The sequence below is a fragment of the Entelurus aequoreus genome, linkage group LG16, assembly GCF_033978785.1.
Source record: "Entelurus aequoreus isolate RoL-2023_Sb linkage group LG16, RoL_Eaeq_v1.1, whole genome shotgun sequence".
NCBI classification, from domain to species: domain Eukaryota; kingdom Metazoa; phylum Chordata; class Actinopteri; order Syngnathiformes; family Syngnathidae; genus Entelurus; species Entelurus aequoreus.
In genome coordinates, this window is record NC_084746.1 from 41,892,116 (window position 1) to 41,915,359 (window position 23,244).

Sequence of the window (23,244 nt, forward strand, 5' to 3'; positions counted from 1 at the left end):
TATTGTTATTTTTTTTACCTGGTCTTTAGTATTCCCTTTTTTAGTGTGTCGCGTACCACGTTTGCTGCCGGCGTTGCCATCTTTTTATTTTTTTCTCCTTTTCTGTTGTGTTGTGTTGTGGTGTGCTGTGTCACGCCAAATTTCTTCCCCCTACAAACCCCCCCCCCCCCCCCCCCATTTACTTCCGTGGTCATGTTTCCTCTTACGTCATTGACAGCGATCGATAGCACTTTGACTGCCCGTCGCTGGAAGGATACTTCGTCTTTGACAGCTGCTGGAATCTGAAGAAATCGATTATTGTTTTTGTTTTTTGTACAGGCGCGAAACAGGACAGTCACGTGCCGGTTAAGGACCCCCGGCAACTTTGTGATTTTGTTGGACGCAGCCCCGGAAGTAAATGGGTGGGGAAGGTTTTTGTAGGGGGGAAGAAATTTGGCATGACAGCTGCAGCAGTGCCTGATGAATACTTGCCTGTTTCAAAGAGTGCTGCTCGTTTTTCGTATATGGGTAACAACATTTAACTATGTATATATATTTCCGAATTGGTTCAACCGCCACCCGCCCGAATCTATTTAAAATCTATTTTTTTCGTCATGCATCCGCCCGACCCGCGGATTATCCGCGGACTCCGCGGTTGTGTCCGCAAACCGCGCATCTCTAATATGCAGTACTAGAGAAATATAAATAACACAAAAATGGCTGCCACAACCATAGTGAGCAAAATAAAAGTGCAGTCGCACAGTAGGCCCAAGTATTCATCAAACACCACCACAATGACCAACACCAAAGTGCAGTAGCGCAGTAGGCCCAAGCATTCATCAAGCAACAAATAAATCGTTAATTTAACTTAATAATATATGCAGGACTACAAAAATATAAATAACACAAAAATGGCTACCACACTAACCATCTGCAGTTTTACCACGGTTATCAATAATATGTGGTATATGCAACTTTTGCCACAACTTTCTGAAAAGGGTGCCACAAAAATCACTGAAATGGGAGACCAAGAAGACTGCAGCACAGTTAGAGTTTGACAACCATAATAGCTCCAGGAGAGGCTTAAAAAATGGTATTGTTGTTCTCGTTGATCCATCAACTTTCTTTGCCAGCAGCGATGCAATTTAGTCCAACTCACAAGTGTTTGAGTCAAACATGAAGATGAGGTGAAGCGCTGTGATGTAACACTTGAATCCCACCAGTAGAAGGTGTGTGTGTGTTTCTGTGATCCATCTGCTACAACTTTTCTTTCTAAAAATTCATCTCACACCGACGGAATCTCTCCTCCACGTGAGGTGTTGATGATGATGCTCTGACTCACGACCGTGTGTGTGTGCGCATGTGTGCGTGTGTGTGCGTGTGTGTGGCATGAATGAATCAGGGACACATCGTGGTCCTCCTCCTCTGTCGTGACATTCATTGAGGAGAAAGCGTGTGTGATGTCACTGACTCACAGGGAGATTCCTCAGGGATGGAGGGCGGGATCAAACACAGGAACAAGTATAATTAGCAAATCCGAGCTGATAGGCACACAAGACCCAAAGAAGAGACAAGAACCAGGCTTGACGTAGAACCTCAGCTTGAGGCTCAACGCTGAACCATCCCTACACGGAGAGACGTGACCTGGATGGGAGCACATCATCAATACCCAGGAGACTGTAGACTTCAGGAGCAGTGACAAGTCTGGAGGACCTTTTGGACTGCAGCAGATCATCATGTCTTCAGCTTCTTTTCTCACTGCACTTTTCACTCTGACCATCATGGTGGATTCTTCTGTGGCCGGATCTCTGGTTCCGCGGTCAGAAGTGCCTCCGGGTGTCCATCAGGGGGCGGTGTCCTCTGACTGTCCGTCTTGCACTCTGGCCCAAGTGAGGAAGAACAGCTCTTCTTTTGGCGGGCCGAGCGACCTGGTGGATGCGGTTAAGCGTCACATTCTCAACATGCTGCACATGAGCGCACGACCCAACCTGACCCAGCCGGTTCCTCGGGCGGCTCTTCTGAACGCCATCAAGAAGCTGCACGTTGGACGCGTGGCCAGCGACGGCAGCATTGACATCCAAAACGAAGATGGGGACGCCGAAGCCCCGACGCCATCCGAGGTCATCACCTTTGCAGAGCCGGGTAAGTGCACATGTTTTTTATCTTCTGGCATATCTGCTTATACTGTAGGTAGGTAGGTAGGTAGGTCTTTCTTGTCATTGCACAAGTACAATGAAACTTTGTTAGACAAACAAACAGTGTACAGGGTTACAGAACAGGAACGTTGATGGGTCGCCACAAGGCGCCCCGTAAAAGATGGGAAAAAGGTCAACGCTGGGGGAGGATGAGTAAAAAAAATACAATCTAGACTGGGCTCCTAAGGGGGCCTAGTCTGGAGTGGGAAAAAACCTCCATAGCAAAGCACATATACATATTACAACATACATCTAAAAACTTGCAACAGAGGGGAGGGAGTGGGGGCTACGGTGGCTGGCTGCAGCTCTTCAGATGCTACCCAGCTGTCCATCACCCTTAAGGGATTCACATCAAGGGCATTGGATAGGGGGTGGGGTATGTGTGTGTGGCGTATATTCTTTGTGGATGCATGTGTGTGTTATTCTCTTGTTGTTGAAGTACTCCGTTAATTAAGGCTAAGTGTTGCTAATATGCTACCTGTCGCTGTGTTTTCTGCATCAGAAGACTATGTGGGGACCTTGAACTTCCAGCTTTCCAAAGAAGGAAGCAGAGCAGTGGTGGTGGAGCAAGCAAACGTTTGGATCTTCCTTAAGTTGTCCAAGGGAAATCGGGCCAAAGGCAAAGTGAAGCTTCAGCTTCATCAGACGGAGCAGGATACATCTATTTCAGAGAAAATGGTGGACACGCGTCGCAGCGGCTGGCACACTCTTGCCATCCCGCGTTCTGTTCAGTCCGCATTAGACCGAGGAGACAGTCGACTTCGCCTACGGCTGTCCTGCCTACTATGCGCTGAAGTCGGTGCCGTGCCGGTTCTGCCGCCTCCGGTCGGCGAGCAAACTAAAGAACAATCCCACCGGCCATTTCTCATGACAGCGTTACGAGCCAGAGAGGAGGTCGCACATCGCCGCATCCCTCGGAGTTTGGAGTGTGACGGCAGAACCAGCACGTGCTGCAAACAACAGTTTTACGTGAGTTTTAAAGATATCGGTTGGAGCGACTGGATTATCGCTCCATCTGGTTACCATGCCAACTATTGTGAGGGAAACTGTCCCAACCACATGGCAAGTATCGGCGGCTCCTTCCACTCCACCATCATCAACCAGTACCGCATGAGGGGCTATGGCCAGTTCCAGAACATCAAGTCGTGCTGCGTGCCCACGCAACTGAGGGCGATGTCCATGCTGTACTATGACGACGAGCAGAAGATCGTCAAAAAAGACGTACAGAACATGATTGTGGAGCAGTGTGGATGTTCATGAAAAAAGAATCAGCACTTTGCAGCTCGAATGTACAATTTGAGCAAATTCAAATACTCATGTTGGCTGGACATTTTTTTCTTTGACTCCTTTCCACATTGGAAACAAAGAAGGAATAAAAAGTAGGAGACTGACAACCTGATGACAATGATAACGTTATTACATTTTATTTCTACTTTGTGTCAAAGTGTCTCTGCTTTGTTGAAGTTCAAATGGTCAATGGACACAAAATGATTGACTATAGAGCTTGATACTGGAATTTGATGTTCCAATTTAGAAGAAGTCAGAATTTGGCTTGTGAGAGACTTTGAAGTTCAGTTTTAAGAAGAATTAAATAATTCAAGATGATTTATTCTTTTCAAGTGTGTTTTGTGATTGACAAGAAGTGAACAAAACTTGTCAGTCCAAACTTTGCAGGGTAAGAAGAAGCGGGCCAGCCAAAATTGGTCACCGTGGCAACGATGTGTTTGTTCACTGACCTACAAACTCACGGCTGACTCGACATGTTGATTTAAGAAGCACAAAGATAGCCACAATGCATTGTGGGTACTGGAGCATGTCGCAGCAACTACAGAGTCCAACATCCACACTCTAAAAGTAAATGTTGAATATTTTTAGACTCCCTTGTCTGCCAAATACTAACAAAACATATTACAAAATTGTGACGTGATTCAAGTATAAATGGGTATACATGAAGTTAATTCATTCATATCTAAAAATAGGTGCTGTCAATAGGTCAGAATTTTAACCAAAATTATATTTAAGTCTGAAATTGCACATCGTCATCACTTCTTTATTGCATCATCTTGTGATTGTTCGATGACTTTTGTGAAGAAGCTGTGACCCGCTCAAAAGGAAGTCAGATCTCCACAACTTTTAAAGTATATTAAATGTTCTTCTGGGTTTCTCCCAAACCCATCCCTTAAATTTATTATCTTCCATGTATCTTATTTTGAAAGAATTCCCATGTCCGCTCATGCATCACACTTTCGCACTTGATTGACCCTCCATCATTGGGCACGATCACGGTAGGCCGGAAAAATGTGTTGCAGGTAAACTAATAGGGATGTTCTGATCAGGGTTTTATGGTGCAGATTTCGATACTGATCGCATCATTTCAATGTATAATATTGTGAGTGCTATTTACAGTTTCACAACACAAAAAAATATTTAAATCAGTCTTTATTATATATTATTACATACAGTTGTTTGATCAAAACAAAGTCAATAGTACACAAAAGTACACAATAACCAAACAAAAGCAAAAACTACTATTGACTACTCACTTGGAGTGACCTGGACCCCGTGGACGTGGACCCTGACTTAAACAAGTTTAAAAACGTATTCGGGTGTTACCAATTATTGGTCAATTGTACGGAATATGTACTGTACTGTGCAATCTACTAATAAAAGTTTCAATCAATCAATCACATCTGGAACATACAGCTTAGTAAACCAGCCATAATTAAGAGTATTCCCGGGGCCAAAACACCCGACATTGAAGATAGTCTTAGGTAGCTGACTCGCAACAGGCCTAGTAAACAAGCACGACAGGCTAATCGCACCACCAGCTATGCGAACATAGTTGAAAACGTCGGCTCCAATGACACTAGGATGAGACAGTCAGAGATTACAAAGAGGAACATACTGTAGCTCGAACTTGTAATCTCGCTAGAAAGCTGTCTTGGCATTGAGTACTTGTCTCTGGCCCTCTGCCTGCGAGAGGCAATGATGAGAGGAAGAGCAGAATAGTCTCGCTTAACAAGTAGCTGGCTAGTTTTTGTAGAGAACGGGGGCTACCGTTTATTGATAATTGGCCCTCTTTCTGGGGCAAACCGGGTTTGCTGGGGAGGGATGGCCTTCAGCCTAACCGGGAAAGCGCCATCACTCTTTCCAAAAATATAGACCACTATTTAAGTCAAGCTGGACTAACAACACTAGAGCAAGCTCAGACACAGGCAATTACAGTGTCTGTTAGTCCGAGTGAGGAGTCAGTTAATTTAGAACTAACCAACGCCAAGCTGGAAAATTCCTGCACACATAGCATTTCTCAAGGAATAATACACAACTCACATAATGTTATTTCTGTAGTAACTGTGCCAGAGGCAGACATGCATTCTAATGAGGTGGCAAATTATGACGTGTTAAATCTATCGCAGCACCAAGCAAATAATCTCAAGATCCCCATCATATTAATTCCTAGATGTAATCAAATATATACAAGGCGCATTACACAAAATAAACATAACGTTATTAATATCAGTACTACGAATACCATTAACAAAAATGCCTCAAACCAGTCCACTCCCTATAATATGGGCTTTCAAAACATCAGATCATTGTCTCCCAAAACGTTATTAGCTAATGAGGTCATTAGAGACAACAAACTTAATGTCATTGGTCTTAGCGAAACTTGGCTAAAACAGATGGATTTTTCCATCTTAATGAGGTATCTCCTCCTAACTATATGAGTGCACATATTGCCCGTCCCCTTAAAAGGGATGGAAGGTTCACACTAATATCCAATGAAAACCTTAACCTTAGCCCTAAACTAAGTAATAAATATAAATAATTTGAGGTGCTTACTATGAGGTCTGTCACACCGCTACCTCTCTATCTGGCTGTTATCTATCGCCCCCCTGAGCCTTATTCAGACTTTATCAGTGAATGTTCAGTTTGTCGCTGATTTAGTGACGCATGCAGATAATATAATTATAATACTGGATTTCGATATCCATATGAATACCCTGTCAAACCCTCCGTGCGTGGCACTCCAGACTATAATTGATAGCTGTGGTTTTACACAAAAAATAAATTAACTCACGCATCGCAATGGCAATATGATAGACCTAGTCCTGGTGCGGGGTGTCACCACCTCCAAAAGTTATGGTACTCCCCGTAGACTCTAATTAATGTCCGATCATTACCTGATAAAATTTGAAGTTCTGACTCATTGTCTACAAGCTACTAATAACCACTGCTTTAACAGCCGCAACATTAATCCTGTCACAACTACGACTCCAGCTGGCCTACTGCCTTCGGTAATCAATCAATGGCACCATTCCCAAATTATGTGGGCTCTATTGATAACCTCACTAAGAGCTTTAACAACTCCCTGCGCAACGCCATTGATAGTATAACACAGCTAAAGCTGAAAAAGGCCCCTAAAAGGGGTACCCTCTGGTTTATAGAAAAAAACAGAGCTCTTAAACTATCATGTAGAAAGCTGGAACGCAAATGCCGTGCGAATAAACTTGAGGTTTTCCATCAAGCATAGAGTGATAGTTTAATAACTTATAAACACGCGCTTACCTTTGCTAAAACTAATTACTACTCCAATCTCATCCACCTCAATAAAAACGATCCTAAATATTTGTTCAGTACAGTAACAATGAACTCATTAGAAAGGAGATAAAAGATAATGCGTCAATATTTACAAAGTTGAAAGGTACAGTAGTCTTATGAATAATACAAAAAAAATCTTCTCAAACTAGTTTATCATCGTGTGTGACCAGAATGCCATTTGTTTACAACTGAATGGATTGCTAACGTGGGTGATAGTGGTCAATCCACAGCCATCGTTCTGTCACACAATACCTTAATGATTCAACGACTGTCGTTGGCATTGACAGTAGGATTGCTCGTTTGCATCTAAACAGTTGTTTTTCTCACTACGATAGGACCGAGCCATCTTTGCCCAGGCACACCCTGCTGGTGTTGGAGTATAAATATTTGCAGACTAGATCTGACCAATCTAAGTCTATGTGCATGAACTGATGAAGCCTACTTGGATGAGAGGCGAAACGTCTTCTAAGACAAATCAAACAGTCCAGTTGTGATCTATTGAATGCCCTGAGACGACAATGACCTAAATGAATGAGAACATTCATATACCTGAGGATATATTGTATAGTCTTAAAGCTATTGAAAATTACACATTTTAAATATTTCTAAAAAATCAGTAAAATATTTTCCCCCCAAAATAAGACTATATTCAACGAGACATTGAAGTCCCATCTCAAAACTAATTTGTATACGCTAGCCTTTAAAATAGACCCCCCTTTCAGACCAGTTGATCTGTCGTCTCTTTTCTGCTCTACCACCCTCTGCTGCGTGGAGAAGTTATTAGGTGACCACAGATGACGCGCTAGCTGTTCAAAGTCAGGACCTGGGGTGGACCACTCATCTGTGAATCAGTTGGGGACGTCTCTGCGCTGCAGACTTGTCTCCACTCAAGATGATCCCCTGCTCGCCCCACTATGGACTGGACTCTCACATTATAAACTAGATCCACTCAACATCCATTGCACCGGTCGCCCACAGGGTCGGGGGGGGGGGGGGTTTATCCCCACATTTTCATTGCATCCCATTGGGTTGAGTTTTTTCTTGCCCTGATGTGGGATCTGAGCCGAGAATGTCGTTGTGGCTTGTGCGGCCCTTTGAGACACTTGTGATTAAGGGCTATATAAATGAACTTTGATTAATTGATTGATTTTATATTTATAAAGCTATTGAATATTAAAAACTGAAAATGTTTCTCAAAATGTTGTTCAATATTTTTTCCTCAAAACAAGACTTGTAGTAAACAAATTAATGTATATTTCAGATGATATGTTGTATATCCACAAAGCTATTGGAAATTGTAAATATTTTTCAAATTCAGCAAATTATTATTATTTTTAATTAGACTTGTAGTATAAACAACTGGTGGCCAATTATGTGACACTGTGATGTACAATTACAAAGTTATAGCCATACAAAATATTTATAAAAATGCAAAAAATATTATCTTTACCAAACAGTCCTGTACTATTAACAAATAGGATACCGTCTAGTTCTGAAATTATTACAGAGACTTGACAATGTATAATTTTTTATTTTGATCTTTTATTATGTATTTTCTTGTCAGGTGTTGCTCTTTGCAGACGGTCCCTGAGCAGTCGTTTTTTTTAAATGTTTTGGAGCTATTATCTCTGAATGTGCAAATATCTTATAGTGTCGATAAAGGGATTGCGGGGGATGTGTGAAGGAGTGGTCGCCGGGCGGGGCTGCAAGCTAGAGAGCAGATGACTATTTCCGCTTTCGGTTTCGTCCCGTTTTTGTATTTCAGGTGATCCTCCAGTTTCAGTTTCAACACATCCCTAAAACACTTCAGTGGAACAAGTAGCCTATTTCCTTCTGGTGCATCCAAACTGCCGACATGGACCGAACACCGAGCAGATGCAACTGGAGCAAGCGGTTCAACTCACCGACCTCCGGCGGGCCTCGTTCCCCCTGCGAAGGCTTCGTACAACGCGGGGCTCCTTCGTGGGGCTTCTCTGCGTACTCGCCTGTTTATCCGGCCTATTCCCCCGGTTCGAATCGAGGAAATTGGGGCGGTTCTCCGTCAAGGTCCGTTGGCCGAGGAAGACGCTCCGGAGTTTCTGTAGCCGTGGTGGCCGGCGAGGAGCACAGACACTGGGACTCTTTCAGGCAGCCTCGGGGCTTCAGTCCTAGGTTGCAGGTAAACAATAGTCTTCTCTTTTTTTCCCTAATTCATACAAATGGTTCATGTGTTGACAAAACATGTTTTATGTTTTAGGTAGTTTGGGAATGTGAATTAGTTTTTATTTCAATTATATTTTAGGGCTGCAACAACTAATCGATTAAAATCGATTATAAAAATAGTTGGCGATTAATTTAGTCATCGATTCGTTGGATCTATGCTATGCGCATGCGCAGAGGCAATTTTTTTTATTTATAAACTGCAACATGTACGAACAGCTGAGAAACAATAATCAAAATAAGTATGGTGCCAGTATGCTGGTTTATTTAAATAAAATACTGCAAAGGATAGAAATGTAGTTTGTCTCTTTTAACCGATTATTAATTGAAGTAATAATCGACAGATTGATCGATTATCAAATTAATCGTTAGTTGCAGCCCTATTATATTTACGTTATAGTTAGGTCGGGGGTCAGCAACCCGCGGCTCTTTAGTGCCGCCCTAGTGGCTCCCTGGAGCATTTTTAAAAAAGGTTGAAAATGGAAAGAGATGGGGGGGGAAATATTTTTTTGTTTTAGTGTTTTTTGTTTGAGGACTAACATGACACAAACCTTCCCAATTATTCAAAAGCCCACTGTTTAATATGTTTGTGTGTATGCTTCACTGATGAGAGTATTTGATTAATTCTGCCAAGCAACAAGATACTTTTGACAAACACTTTCATGTTTTTTAATAATGATTAAATGTTAAATGAATAGATCATTAAAACACAACTTATATTGTGTAAATACAATAAAGTAAATAATACATAAATAATAAAATGCGGTATTAAGTTATATTATGAGCATTTTTAAAAAAGGATTGAAAATGGAAAAAGATGGGGGGGAAATATATTTTTGTTTTAGTATGTTTTTTGTTTGAGGACAAACATGACACAAACCTTCCCAATTGTTAGAACTACCACTGTTTAATATGTTTGTGTGTATGCTTCACTGATGAGAGTATTTGGCGAACATCGTTTTGTCCTACTAATTTCGGCGGTTCTTGAACTCACCATAGTGTGGACTATGACGCAACAGTTTGTTTACATGTAAAATATTCCACTCCTTTGTCTCATTTTGTCCACCAAACGCTTTATACTGTGTGTGAATGCACAAAGGTGAGCTTTGTTGTTGTTATTGACTTGTCGGAGTGCTAATCAGGCATATTTGGTCAGTGCATGACTGCAAGCTAATCAGCTAATGTTACTAATTTACTAATGTTTTTTAATGTAAAAATGTGTAGAATATTACATTTCAACATTGCTGTCAACGAAGATTTGCTTTAGCCTGCGACACAGTCATTTTGATAGTAGGCTATTATAGCTAGACACTTACATCATGTGTTGCCTTCATTATAACACTTATATAAGGCTTTTCATTTTTTGCGGCTCCAGACAGACTTGTTTTTTGTATTTTTGGCCATATATGGCTCTTTCAATGTTTTGGGTTGCCGACCCCTGGGTTAGGTTGTTATTACAAGGTTATTGTTTGAGTGCAATAAACCGACATGTACATGCAACATACGCTTGTTTTAAGCATAGTTGGTTTGCCATTCGATTTAGGGTAAGAAAAACAAGTTCCCTGGAATGAAAATGTGGAGGGTAAATATTAATGACCTCTACAATTGACGGTTACTCATTTCTAGTATGACATAAGTGATTAGGAAAGGAAGACAAGATTTTGTTTTATTATTCTTCATAGAATTGCCCCCCTGCTCAAATTCTAAGATTTGTAAACTGCGTTTGAAGTGTGGCTGGGAAAAAGGAAGTCTTTCCTGGCTTGGTTCTTTGAATGACTTCTTGGTTGTAATCTGTTCCATAATACATTTAAAAAATCTTCCATCATAGCTTCATTCATAGTTGTCCATCTTTTTTTTCCCACCTCAAAATCAATCTTTTTATTTAAAGCCAAGTCGATGCCCTTTTATTTGACATTATGTGTTAAGACTTTGCGTTTGTTGGTGTTTTTCAGGCTAAAGCAGATGTGGAGAAATATTTCAGTGAATCGATGCTGGATGACCCCTGGGAGGCGCTGCAGGCAGGACTAACACAACCAAATCATGTGAACCACACAACAGGAAGCAGCTGATGTTTTCGTTATTCCCCTCAAAACTTTAATTACATACTGTATAAGAGACTACACTAAATAACCGACAGCAGTTTTACGTACGTTAGAAGCTGTAAATGTTTCAATTGTTTATCCATTATTGCAAAATAATATGTGGAACAGAAAAACATGTTTCTCTGCAGCTAGATACTGTAACCAGCTACAGTATTTCTATGTACAATCAATCTTTTATTCCATATTGGAAACCGGTGAGGTGCAAAGTTCTGCTCCAATCACACAAAATCTGCTTGTGAATGTTCGATATGGTGACCTGTAGCTTTTCAAAGTACAGTAAATGTAAATTAAATTCCAGCCCTCCCAGTTTATCAAATAACTTTTGGGATGCAGTACCAAAAGGAATTAACATTTTTGATCCATGATTTCAGGAAGCAATTGATGTGTGTACATTTTCTATTCTGTAAAATGTTTGCTTGTGAAAATAAAAAAAATGATTTTGTTTGGCTGTCTGGATGTAATGTAATGTTTTCTTTCTGTCGCCTCGGACTCAGGCATGTGGTGGGCAAAGAAGTGTGTTCCTAGCAGGACGTCAAAAGAAAGCAGAGGGAAAATTCTGCATATCTGCGTTGTTCTAGTTAGCCCGTTCGGGGCTAATTGTGCTACCGTAACTGTAAACTCCACGGCGAGCCCCGACACCCCGATGTGTCTTATTTAATTTAATTTAATTTCATTTTTATTTATCTCCTTCATTGATGTGCATCTTTGATCGATAGACAATTATACCTCAATTATTCAATTATACATTTACACACCAAAGCCTGAGAAGGAGCAGGATGAAGAAAAATCTTATATTTTTCTGCCCCCTTCAACATAATACGTAGTCTTACTTAATGATATCATATAAACCAACAATTACATCCAAATATAACGAAAACAAACAAAAAACCACACAAAAAAACACAAAAAGTGCAAAACTTCATGAAGTACAAACCGAACAAAAAAACCAAAATAAGTAATATACACCTCACGGGATGATACAAAACAAATATAAAACCAGGCAAAAAATAAGTAAAATAATAAATATAAAGCAAAATGTAAACACGTATGGCTGTCCATATGATCGTATTGTTCTGTCTTTATATATTTTTTCAATTGGAATATATTTTTACAATCTTTTATCTCATTGTAAAGAGAATTCAATAGTTTAACCCCCACCACTGATATGCACATTTGTTTTAAAGTTGTCCTTGAATACTGATGTTGGAAATGACCTTTTCTTCTATAATCTTCATTCTCAGAAGTTGCTAGGGCGGGAAAGCCATTCAAAGAAGGTGAATTCATTAAAAAGTGCATGTTGGATTTTTTTTAAGACATATTTTCTTGCGGCCCAGCCTCACCCAGTTTCTGCATCCAGTGGCCCCCAGGTAAATTGAGTTTGAGACCCCTGATGTAAACAAACTAAGGTGAGTTCAAGGACCGCCAAAATTAGTAGGACAAAACGGCGCTTGCCAAATACTCGAATCAGTGAAGCATGTTTAATATAAACAGTGTGATTTATAACAATTAGGGAGGTTTGTGTCATGTTTGTCATACAGAAACCATATTAAAACAAAAAATATTTTTTTTCCCCCTCATCTTTTTCCATTTTTCATACATTTTTGAAAAAGCTTCAGAGAGCCACTAGGGCGGCGCTAAAGAGCCGCATGCGGCTCTAGAGCCGCGGGTTGCCGACCCCTGTTCTAGGCTGTAGAAAAGGTTCCAATAGGGATTTTGGTAAAAGTTGTTATAGCATAAAGATCCATTCATTTTCTAGCGCCTGTCCTTTCGGGGTGGCGGGGGGCAGGGTAGGCCAATCAGCCTATCTCTAAGTGCATGTCTTTTGAGGTGGGAGGAAGCCGGCGTACCCGGAACCATGCAGTTACAGGGAGAACATGCAAACTCCACACAGAAAGACTGCTGCCTCATCATGGAAATAAAAAAGTTAACGTAATTAGGTGTGTGAACAGATCTTGTGTCAAAACACCTTGTGTGAATTACAAAACCCCTAACCAGTGAAGTTGGCACGTTGTGTAATTCCTAAAAAAAAAACAGAATTTAATGTTTTGCAAAACCTTTTCACTTTATATTCAATTGAACAAACTGCAAAGACAAGATATTTAATGTTCGCAAGTCTAGTACTTGCACTCGTTTACTACGAAGCCACGCTGTTGTAACATGTGCAGAATGTGGTTTGGCATTGTCCTGCTGAAATAAGCAGGGGCATGAAAAAGACGTTTGGATGGCAACATATGTTGTTCCAAAATGTGTATGTACCTTTCAGCATTAATGGTGCCTTCACAGATGAGTAACTTACCCATGTCTTGGGCACTAATACACCCCCATACCATCACAGATGCTGGCTTTTCAACTTTGCGCCTATAACAATCCGGATGGTTCTTTTCCTCTTTGTTCCAGAGGACACGACATCCACAGTTTCCAAAAACAATTTGAAATGTGGACTCGTCAGACCACAGAACACTTTTCCACTTTGCATCAGTCCATCTTAGATGAGCTCGGGCCCAGCGAAGCCGGCGGCGTTTCTGGGTGTTGTTGATAAATGGCTTTCGCTTTGCATAGTAGAGTTTTAACTTGCACTTACAGATGTAATGACGAACTGTAGTTACTGACAGTGGTTTTCTGAAGGGTTCCTGAGCCCACGTGGTGATATCTTTGACACACTGATGTGTGTATCGCCTGAGGGATCAAAAGGCACAGGCATTCAATGTTTATTTTCAGCCTTGCTGCTTACGTGCAGTGATTTCTCCAGATTCTCTGAACCATTTGATGATATTACGGACCGTAGATGGTGAAATTCCTAAATTCCTTGCAATAGCTGGTTGAGAAATGTTGTCCTTAAAGGCCTACTGAAATGAAGTTTTTTTATTTAAACGGGGATAGCAGTTCCATTCTATGTGTCGTACTTGATCATTTCGCGATATTGCCATATTTTTGCTGAAAGGATTTAGTAGAGAACAACGACGATAAAGTTTGTAACTTTTAGTCGCTGATTAAAAAAAGCCTTGCCTATACCGGAAGTAGCGTGACGTCACAGGAGGAAGGGCTGCTCACATTTTCCCATTGTTTACAATGCAGCGAGAGAGATTCGGACCGAGAAAGCGACGATTACCCCATTAATTTGAGCGAGGATGAAAGATTCGTGGATGAGGAACGTGAGAGTGAAGAACTAGCGTGCAGTATCTTTTTTCGCTCTGACCGTAACTTAGGTACAAGGGCTCATTGGATTCCACACTTTCTCCTTTTTCTATTGTGGATCACGGATTTGTATTTTAAACCACCTCGGATACTATATCCTCTTGAAAATGAGTCGAGAACACGAAATGGACATTCACAGTGACTTTTATCTCCACGACAATACATCGGCGAAACACTTTAGCTACGGAGCTAACGTGATAGCATCAGGCTCAAATGCAGATAGAAACAAAATAAATAAACCCCTGACTAGAAGGATAGACAGAAGATCAAGAATACTATTAAACCCTGGACATGTAAATACACGGTTAATGCTTTCCAGCCTGTCGAAGCTTAACAATGCTGTTGCTAACGACGCCATTGAAGCTAACTTAGCAACGGGACCTCACAGAGCTATGCTAAAAACATTAGCTCTCCACCTACGCCAGCCAGCCCTCATCTGCTCATCAACACCCGGGCTTACCTGCGTTCCAGCGATCGACGGAGCGACGAAGGGCTTCATCCGATCAACGATGCGGTCGGCGGCCCGGAGACGGAGGAAGTCAAGGTGAGGTCGGCGGCTAGCGCGTCTGCTATCCATCTCAAAGTCCTCCTGGTTGTGTTGCTGTAGTCCGCCGCTAATACACCGATCCCACCTACAACTTTCTTCTTTGCAGTCTCCATTGTTCATTAAACAAATTGCAAAAGATTCACCAACACAGATGTCCAGAATACTGTGGAATTTTGGGATGAAAACAGAGCTTTTTTGTATTGGATCCAATGGGGTCCGAATACTTCCGCTCTCTCCGTGACGTCACACGCATACGTCATATCTAGACGTTTCCAACCAGAAGTGTCGCAGGAAATTTAAAATTGCACTTTATAAGTTAACCCGGCCGTACTGGCATGTGTTGCAATGTTAAGATTTCATCATTGATATATAAACTATCAGACTGCGTGGTCGGTAGTAATGGGTTTCAGTAGGCCTTTAAACAATTAGCTCACGCATTTGTTCACAAAGTGGTGACCCTCGCCCCATCCTTGTTTGTGAATGACTGAGCATTTCATGGAAGCTGCTTTTATACCCAATCATGGCACCCACCTGTTCCCAATTAGCCTGTTCACCTGTGGGATGTTCCAAATAAGTGTTTGATGAACATTCCTCAACGTTCTCAGTCTTTTTTGCCACTTGTGCCAGCTTTTTTGAAACATGTTGCAGGCATCAAAAAATTCCAAATGAGCTAACATTTGCAAAAAAAAACAACGTTTTCCAGTTCGAACATTAAGTATCTTGTCTTTGCAGTGAATTCAATTGACTATAGGTTGAAAATGATTTGCAAATCATTGTATGAAAGTTGTCTGTGTTGGCCCTGCGATGAGGTGGCGACTTGTCCAGGGTGTAAACCCGCCTTTTGTCCCATGTGCAGCTGAGATAGGCTCCAGCACCCCCCGCGACCCCGAAAGGGACAAGCGGTAGAAAATCGATGCGTGGATGTATTCTGTTTTTATTTATGATTTACACAACGTGCCAACTTCACTGGTTTGGGGTTTTGTACTTCCAGCTGCAATGACACTACGTTTCGCTCTTAATTTACAACACTTTTATCGCTAGAAAGCTTACACCCAATAGTCAACAAACTATGCTCCGAAGTGCAGCCTGGGGCCAATTTTATTGGACACATTGAGAAAATGTAATTAAATTTGAACAATAAACTGTAAATGCTTATTTATTATTTATTTACTTTTCTTATACATACGAGTATACTTGTATTTTTATTTTTTTTAATGGAATTGAGCTGTGCGTTGTCAAACTTGTCACGTGGTATCAACTACGTCGGAGCTGTCGTGTATACGTCATACTCACGCAGGTTCCATGATGGTCACATCGCGTGGCCAAAAGCAGAAGCAAACTACGCCGTCAGAACGTCACTAAAAGGCTTTTATTCTGACAGCGCGTCCGACCCGGGTGTGACTGGCGAACAACTTCCGTGCCAGTGACCCGCTGAGCTGGCTGTTCAGCGCGGTGTAAGCAGCACACGATGGCGGACTGGGTCGTGTTGCTCTCCGTGCTGGTGCTGTCTGCATGTACTCCCTCGGCCGCTTGGGACGCTGACATGGAGCTTCTCGACCTCGTCGAAGAGATCCCGGAGACCTTCTACCAATTTTTGTCGGTGGAGCAGGTTCGTACCAGTTCAACTGTCTCCATGGTAACAAGTCAATGGCGCCACTTGGCAGTCCAGCTTGGCTTTAACAGCTAGCTCATGCTAACGGCTAGCAACACACTCTTATATTCCTTGAACATTTTGAGAACACACGTAATATATACACACACAAACTACTAGTAAAATATGAATGAACACAATACTACTACTAAAAACACATAAACACAATATCATACACCATACTCGCCAACCTTGAGACCTCCGAATTCGGGAGATGGTGTTGGGGGCGTGGCTGCGGGGTTGAGGTGCAGGCAGCATTCCCCTTCGAGCTGTCCTGGATGAAATTAAATTATTTTTATCCAATCATTTTGGAACTTGCAAGCGTATATTTCTTCTTCTTACTCGTCGTTGCTATGTCGCTTCTTCGTCTTTCTGCTTCGTCTCCTTCTTGTTGTGTGTGCAGTTGTGCACTGAGCTCCAAAAGCCGTAGATGTTATTGTAACGTCCCGGAAGAGTTAGTGCTGCAAGGGGTTCTTGGTATTTGTTCTGTTGTGTTTATGTTGTGTTACGGTGCGGATCTTCTCCCAAAACGTGTTTGTCATTCTTGTTTGGTGTGGGTTGACAGTGTGGCGCATATTTGTAACAGTGTTAAAGTTGTTTATACGGCCACCCTCAGTGTGACATGTATGGCTGTTGACCAAGTATGCCTTGCATTCACTTGTGTGTGCTTGAAATTAACGTTATCATTAAACTAGATAAAAGACCATACAACGTGTCAGCATTTCTTGACATCTTCGAGTAAAGACCATTGTTGAACCCGTCCAACGCTTCATTAGTATGTGACTGGGCCGGGACGCTGTTTATATGCAGGAAAAGCGGACGCCTGGGCAGCATGCGGCTGTTAAGGGGTGAAGGTTTCAGGTGAGAGAGGACGCTAAAGGCAGTGCCTTTAAGGCACGCCCCCAATATTGTTGTCCGGGCGGAAATCGGGAGATTTTCGCCTCGGGAGGGGCACTGAAATTCGGGAGTCTCTCGGAAAAATCGGGAGGGTTGGCAAGTATGCCATACACACTATCTAAATAATGTATTAAAGAACCATATGGATAAACTGATGTTGTTGTTGTGCTGGGACTCTTCACCCGTGAGCGTACTCCGGTTAGGGAATAAGGACACTGTTTTCCGTTTCAACTTCTTCTTTATATGTAACTTTTTAGCAGCAGCAGCTAAGTACACTCTCACATACACACTGTTTAACACACTGCCTGAAGGACCGCGGGAAGTAAACAGCTGCCTGGTAAACTGCCTGACTCAAACAGACTCAACTTAAAGGTGCATGACTACATTAATAGGTTGTTTACGTCAACAATAATATAGTCAATTATATTCAACAATTAATAGGGAACTTTATCTTCTATCTTAATCACTGACAAAGGGAATTTATAACATAATGTGTGTGTTCAGGATGCCCCAGCAGCAGAAATCAAGAAGGCGTATCGACGCTTGTCCCTCATTTTGCACCCTGACAAGAACAAGGATGCAAATGCAGAAAGCCAATTTCGACAGGTGATGACAGTCGATCAATGACATCTATTGATGTAAACGCTATGAACGTGACGTTTTGTGTTCACTTTGAAGTTGGTGGCCATTTACGAAGTCTTAAAAGATGAAGAGAGACGAAACAGGTGAGCTGTCGGGCTGATCTCAGCGTACGTACACATATTAATTGCCGACCTTTGCGCAGGTATGATGACATCCTGTTGAACGGACTTCCTGACTGGCGTCAGCCCGTCTTCTACTACCGACGTGTGAGGAAGATGAGTAACAGCGAGTTGGCCTTCCTCCTCTTCCTCATCCTCACTGTGGGGCACTATGTCGTCCTTTGGTCCATTTACCTGGAAAAACAGCTGGTGAGTGACACACACAGCCCATCAGGAAGTTGGTCACGTGGCCTAAAGAGGAATTGTTTGTAGGATGAGGTGTTGAGTAAAAAGAAGAAAGAAAAGAAAAAGAAGATCAACTCTAAACTGGCAGAAGAAGTCAAGTGGACAGCACCAGACCGTCCCGACAGGTAGGACAGGTGTGACATCGCTGCTGTATGGACCTCTCCTCTTAGTGCGCATGTGTGTAATTGTCTTTGCAGGGCTCAGGAGCGCCCCCACTGGCAGGACATTCTTCCTCTGAAAGTCAGCATGTGGATTTACCTGTCAATCAAACACGCGCCACAAACCCTGCAGGTACACTTGTGGTCTGTGTGGTCCCGGTTGTGGTTATTTTGAATGGTTCTTGTTCGTGTGTTCAGGAGGTCCAACAGTTCTACAAAGACTACCAGCAGATGAAGCAACATCAAAGGGAAGAAGAAGAAGCTCAACAGGAAGTTGTGACCAGTAAATAATTTTTTTTTTCTTCCTTCCTTGTTTAAACTCACGTGACCTTTCACTTCCTGCCTGTCCTTCCAGGAGAGAAGAGGCCGAAGGTGAAGAAAGCAAAGATGGACTTTCCTGTTTATGTCCCATCAGAAGATGAGTTGAACTTTCAAAGTTACCAGCAGGCGGCATCCATTGAGGAAGTAGAAGACCAGCTGGATGAATGGCTGCAGGACCAGAGGCATGCCAAGAAGAAGGTAGCAGCTAAATAAAAATAAAGATTGGGAGATGCTTAGGATGATGGCGCAAAGATGAGATGATGTTGTTGTTGTTAGGCTTCAGAGTGGAGCGAGGATGACATCAGCCTACTCAGCAGATTGATGGGCAAATTTCCAGGAGGAACACCAGGACGCTGGGAGAAAATCGCTCTTGAGCTGGGAAGATCTGTGACTGATGTAAGCTCTTTTTAGCGGAACGCTGCATCAAGACATCAACTGCTTGTGTGCTTGGTGAAAATATTGTTTCCTTCAACAGGTGACCACCAAAGTCAAACAGGCCAAAGACAACGTCAACCTCAGCACAGGTAAACAAACCTGGATTCTCCTTGGTCTTCTACTACACCACATCTGGACCCTTGTCTCTCTGCTGGTGCAGGTCTCGTCAAGCTGTCTGAGTTGAAGAAGCCCTCTATTCCTGCGAGGTCACTTCCTGTTCCTGACTGTGTGATGACACAAAGAGTGGGCGTGGCCAGTGGCGAGCCGCAGGAGGAATTGATTCCGGCGGCCAAGAAAAGGAACAAGAAGAACCTGGTAGTAACAAATGAAGGGGAGCTCCGGGTCAGAGCTCGGCGACAGAAAGACTTCCACCCCGAAGAGGAGGATGAGGAGGGAGAGCCTCAAGAGAACAAACCGGACTTGATGGTTTGGACTCAGAACCAACAAAAGCTGCTGGAACTGGCCCTGCAACAGTTCCCCAGAGGAACCGCTGAGCGCTGGGACTGCATCGCCAAAGTGGTACCAGGGAAAAGCAAGGTGAGCTTCGTATTTTGTCTATAACCAGGGTTCCTGCGGAGTCTTAAAAAGTCTAATATCCAATAACTTGAATTTAAGGCCTTAAACTGTCTTAATACAACCATGAAATGTCTTTAAAATGTATTAACATTGTGTTTATTTAAAACAAATCCATAATAGGGATGTAATGGTATTGTAGATAGATTTCAAAATCAATCAACAGTATCAACTTAGGGGAGTAGTTTTTTTCTGGCACCATTGATTTGGCAGGTCTGCGGGACCGCAATGTGGGGGCGTGGGACGCCGTTAGTGAAGAGAAAGGAAGCAGGGAGTGAAGTGTGTTCCACTTCGTAGTAGATAAGAGGAATTGTTTTTTTCTAAATCCTAATGTTTGAGTTATGTTCCAAACAAACTAGTGAAAACATAACCTCTGTGGCGGAGGTAATAAAGTGTGCCACGTTCGTCTCGAAGCGGTAGAAAATGGATGGACGGACGTTCGTCTCGAGCGTTCCAAGCCAAAACATTTAAGGTGCGCCGTGCCGAGGGAAAGTACCTGCTGCACACCAAACTACTTGTTAAGCTACCATCACCCAGAGAAAATCAAGCCAGCTAAGATAAAAATCATTTGTGAGGTATTTACATTATTAAAAGTTCAAATGTGAGTTAACTTTTCTGAGAAACTGCTTTTTCCAAACTGAAAAAATGTCCAATGTAGTGGACGTTGCTCCTCAGAAAGTAAAAGTTGAGAGACACAGTGGATGTCTCCACACAATTCTTTACACCTAAAAAAAAAATTTAGTAATAAATATTATCATAACATTTGAGCATTGTTTTTGTTCAATTACAGTAAGTGTGATAATCGTAAATAATCCTGCTACTTAATTTTACGCACTATGGCATTAGTTTTTTTGGACATACCGCAATAATATCGTACAGTGGCCTTAACATTTGATATTGTTACATCCCTAATAAACTTCAGTCTGGTTTTTAAATGTTTGAGGGTGCTATTTAGAGGTGGGAATCTTTGGGCACCTTACGATTGCGATTCAAGAGCTACGATTCGATTACAAATCTTTAATTTATGTATGTTAATGTAGTTTTACATTAATTTTCGTTTGACTAAATAAGCGTTAATCAATTGCAACTTTTAAAAACAGTGCATTTGTAATAAGAAAAAGTTAAATGAATTCCCATCACATTCATTAAATTAATGGAAATGTGTGCAAAACTGGAACATAAGTGCCCTAAAATAAAGGAGCTGCTCGGATCTCTCGTGAGGTGGCTCGTAACATTTTAAAACTGTCTGCATTACTTTATTTACAATAATATATAGATGATTGACGTTTACTAATCGATTTTATAATAACACGGTCTGAATTGCGAATGCATCTAATAATCGATTACCTCTAGTGCTATTCATAACTACAAAACATTGTAAACAATGCGGTGAAATTAATGTACAGGGATAGACTTATTAACCCCCAAAGGAGAGTTATGTGGTGCTAATTGCTGAACAAGAGTCACACTGTATGATATGTTTACTAGCGAATTCATACTAATAAACACAGTAAGCACACATGGCTAATACTGTGTTTATTAGTATGAATGCAATAATGCAGTAATTTACTCACAGCAGTATAACTAATACAATGCTGTCATTCAATTATACATTTTATTGCTTTTTATTTGTTCCAATAATTTCAGGTCCACCTACCCAGACTTTGACATTAAAAACTGTAAGTGGTTGTTAGCTCACAAATCAGTTGTTTGGGTGAGGACCAGAAAAGCAATGGAAGTGAACATCATATTGTCATGACTAAATGACTAGTCTTTCTTTATAAGCAGTATTTTTGCAAAAGTTTCACTAGAAGCACTGATGAGTTGAGCAAGTTTGAATGTTATCCATTCTTCCCATCAAAATTATAATCGCCTTCTTACTTTAGACAGTTGCTGAGTCTGCGCTCCCTGTTTTGTCACAACTCGGTCAGACGATAGTATTGTACATGTTTTTCTGTATTTGCTCAACCCTTACAACACTGCAAAAGTTAAACATTTAGTTTTTGCAGAGATGCCAACAGTCCCTTTCACTGACAATATATTGTTGTGCTTTCTATGGTTGACGTCACGTGGAAACATTCGATATGAAACACCTTCTGCAATCAGACTCTAGAACATTGGGCATTAAAGCATTGAAATTCAATGGCAAATTAGAAAAATGGCAATTGCGATGTTTGAATATTTATTTCAGAATTTCAAACCAATGTAAGTTTACAATAGAAAAGCTTCTGCTTGGGTTAAGCATTTTTTTTCTATGTGAAAAAGCAGTGAATGATTTCATGCACTGTATTTACAATTGATTAATTTTTTTCATTATGGTTTTAAATTTGACTTGTTGAAACCTGCACAGACCCTGAAAACTGAAAGATTGAAAATAATTCAGTGTTCATTTCTGCAAACATCTTAATGTGACGACACACTTGTAAATAAAGTCATGGTACAGTACAGAAAAAGTACTATGGGTGTCAAAAAAATAATCAGATCAGATTAATTGTGATTCTTATTTGTAACGATTTTTAATCAATTTAAAAAAATAAAAATACTTTTTTTTGTCCTGTTCAGCCATCATATTGTTGATGTAGATGCCCATATTTGCTGTACATATTTACTTTAGAAAAGGGAAGTGTTGGATAATTATCTTGTTGCCTTCTTTGTATTTCACTATTTTTTTTAAATGTTTGGGAAGCATTATATTAAAACAAGTTTGTTTTATGTAACATTGAAATTGATCCGAGCTTTTTATCTGTTTTATGGAGGAATGTAATGAATCATAGAGCTGGCATCCAATGGCATTAAAAAAAAAGTATAGATTTTGAATTTAAAATCGTTTTTAATCAAGAATCTATTCTGAATGGAATCGTGTGGTGCCCAAAAATTCACAGCCCTAAAAAGTACAATTTAGTATTACAAAGTATCATGAATAGGAGAAAGTAGTAGACAAAAGTGAGCAATGTCTATTCTACAGGATGACATGATGAGCTTCTGTCTTGCATTTAGGAGGACTGCATAGTTCGTTACAAGATCTTGGCGGAACTTGTCCAGAAAAGGAAACAAGCAAAGAGCTGATGAATTCTGACTTGGCGTCCCACTGTGACCTCCGACCTTCCGTGCATCAAGTGGCTCCTGATTGGAAGATCGGGCTGTTTGTCAACATGACTCGGACTTCATTGCTTTATGTGCCTTATGTCCTCAGTATTACAGTCAGTGAATAAAAATATTTATTATTAAACCATTGCATATATTCCTACACTTCTGATGGCGTGTGTAGCACCAAGACACATTGGATTGACAGCTTCGAACTTGTTTGTCAGATGGTTGTGACGCAATTGAATTACAATATTTTCTGTATGACCGTACTGTTTTGAATGAATAACAGTGTTCTCCCGTGTGCATATTTGTTTTTC

General features: G+C 41.2%; 2 protein-coding genes across 2 annotated transcripts; both read left to right on the forward strand.

Annotated features, from left to right (window-relative positions):
- Positions 1-1,549: 1,549 nt before the first annotated feature.
- On the forward strand, positions 1,550-3,682 carry inhbab (inhibin subunit beta Ab). The gene is made up of 2 exons (XM_062023571.1): positions 1,550-2,121; positions 2,677-3,682. The coding sequence occupies exons 1-2, from the start codon at positions 1,716-1,718 to the stop codon at positions 3,432-3,434; spliced, it is 1,164 nt and encodes a 387-aa protein (XP_061879555.1). The 5' UTR covers positions 1,550-1,715; the 3' UTR covers positions 3,435-3,682.
- Positions 3,683-16,076: 12,394 nt separating this feature from the next.
- Positions 16,077-23,069, forward strand: dnajc1 (DnaJ (Hsp40) homolog, subfamily C, member 1). The gene is made up of 12 exons (XM_062022892.1): positions 16,077-16,428; positions 17,872-17,973; positions 18,046-18,092; positions 18,152-18,317; positions 18,381-18,478; positions 18,551-18,644; positions 18,710-18,794; positions 18,867-19,030; positions 19,109-19,228; positions 19,308-19,356; positions 19,428-19,804; positions 22,838-23,069. The coding sequence occupies exons 1-12, from the start codon at positions 16,288-16,290 to the stop codon at positions 22,904-22,906; spliced, it is 1,512 nt and encodes a 503-aa protein (XP_061878876.1). The 5' UTR covers positions 16,077-16,287; the 3' UTR covers positions 22,907-23,069.
- The last annotated feature ends 175 nt before the right edge of the window (positions 23,070-23,244 follow it).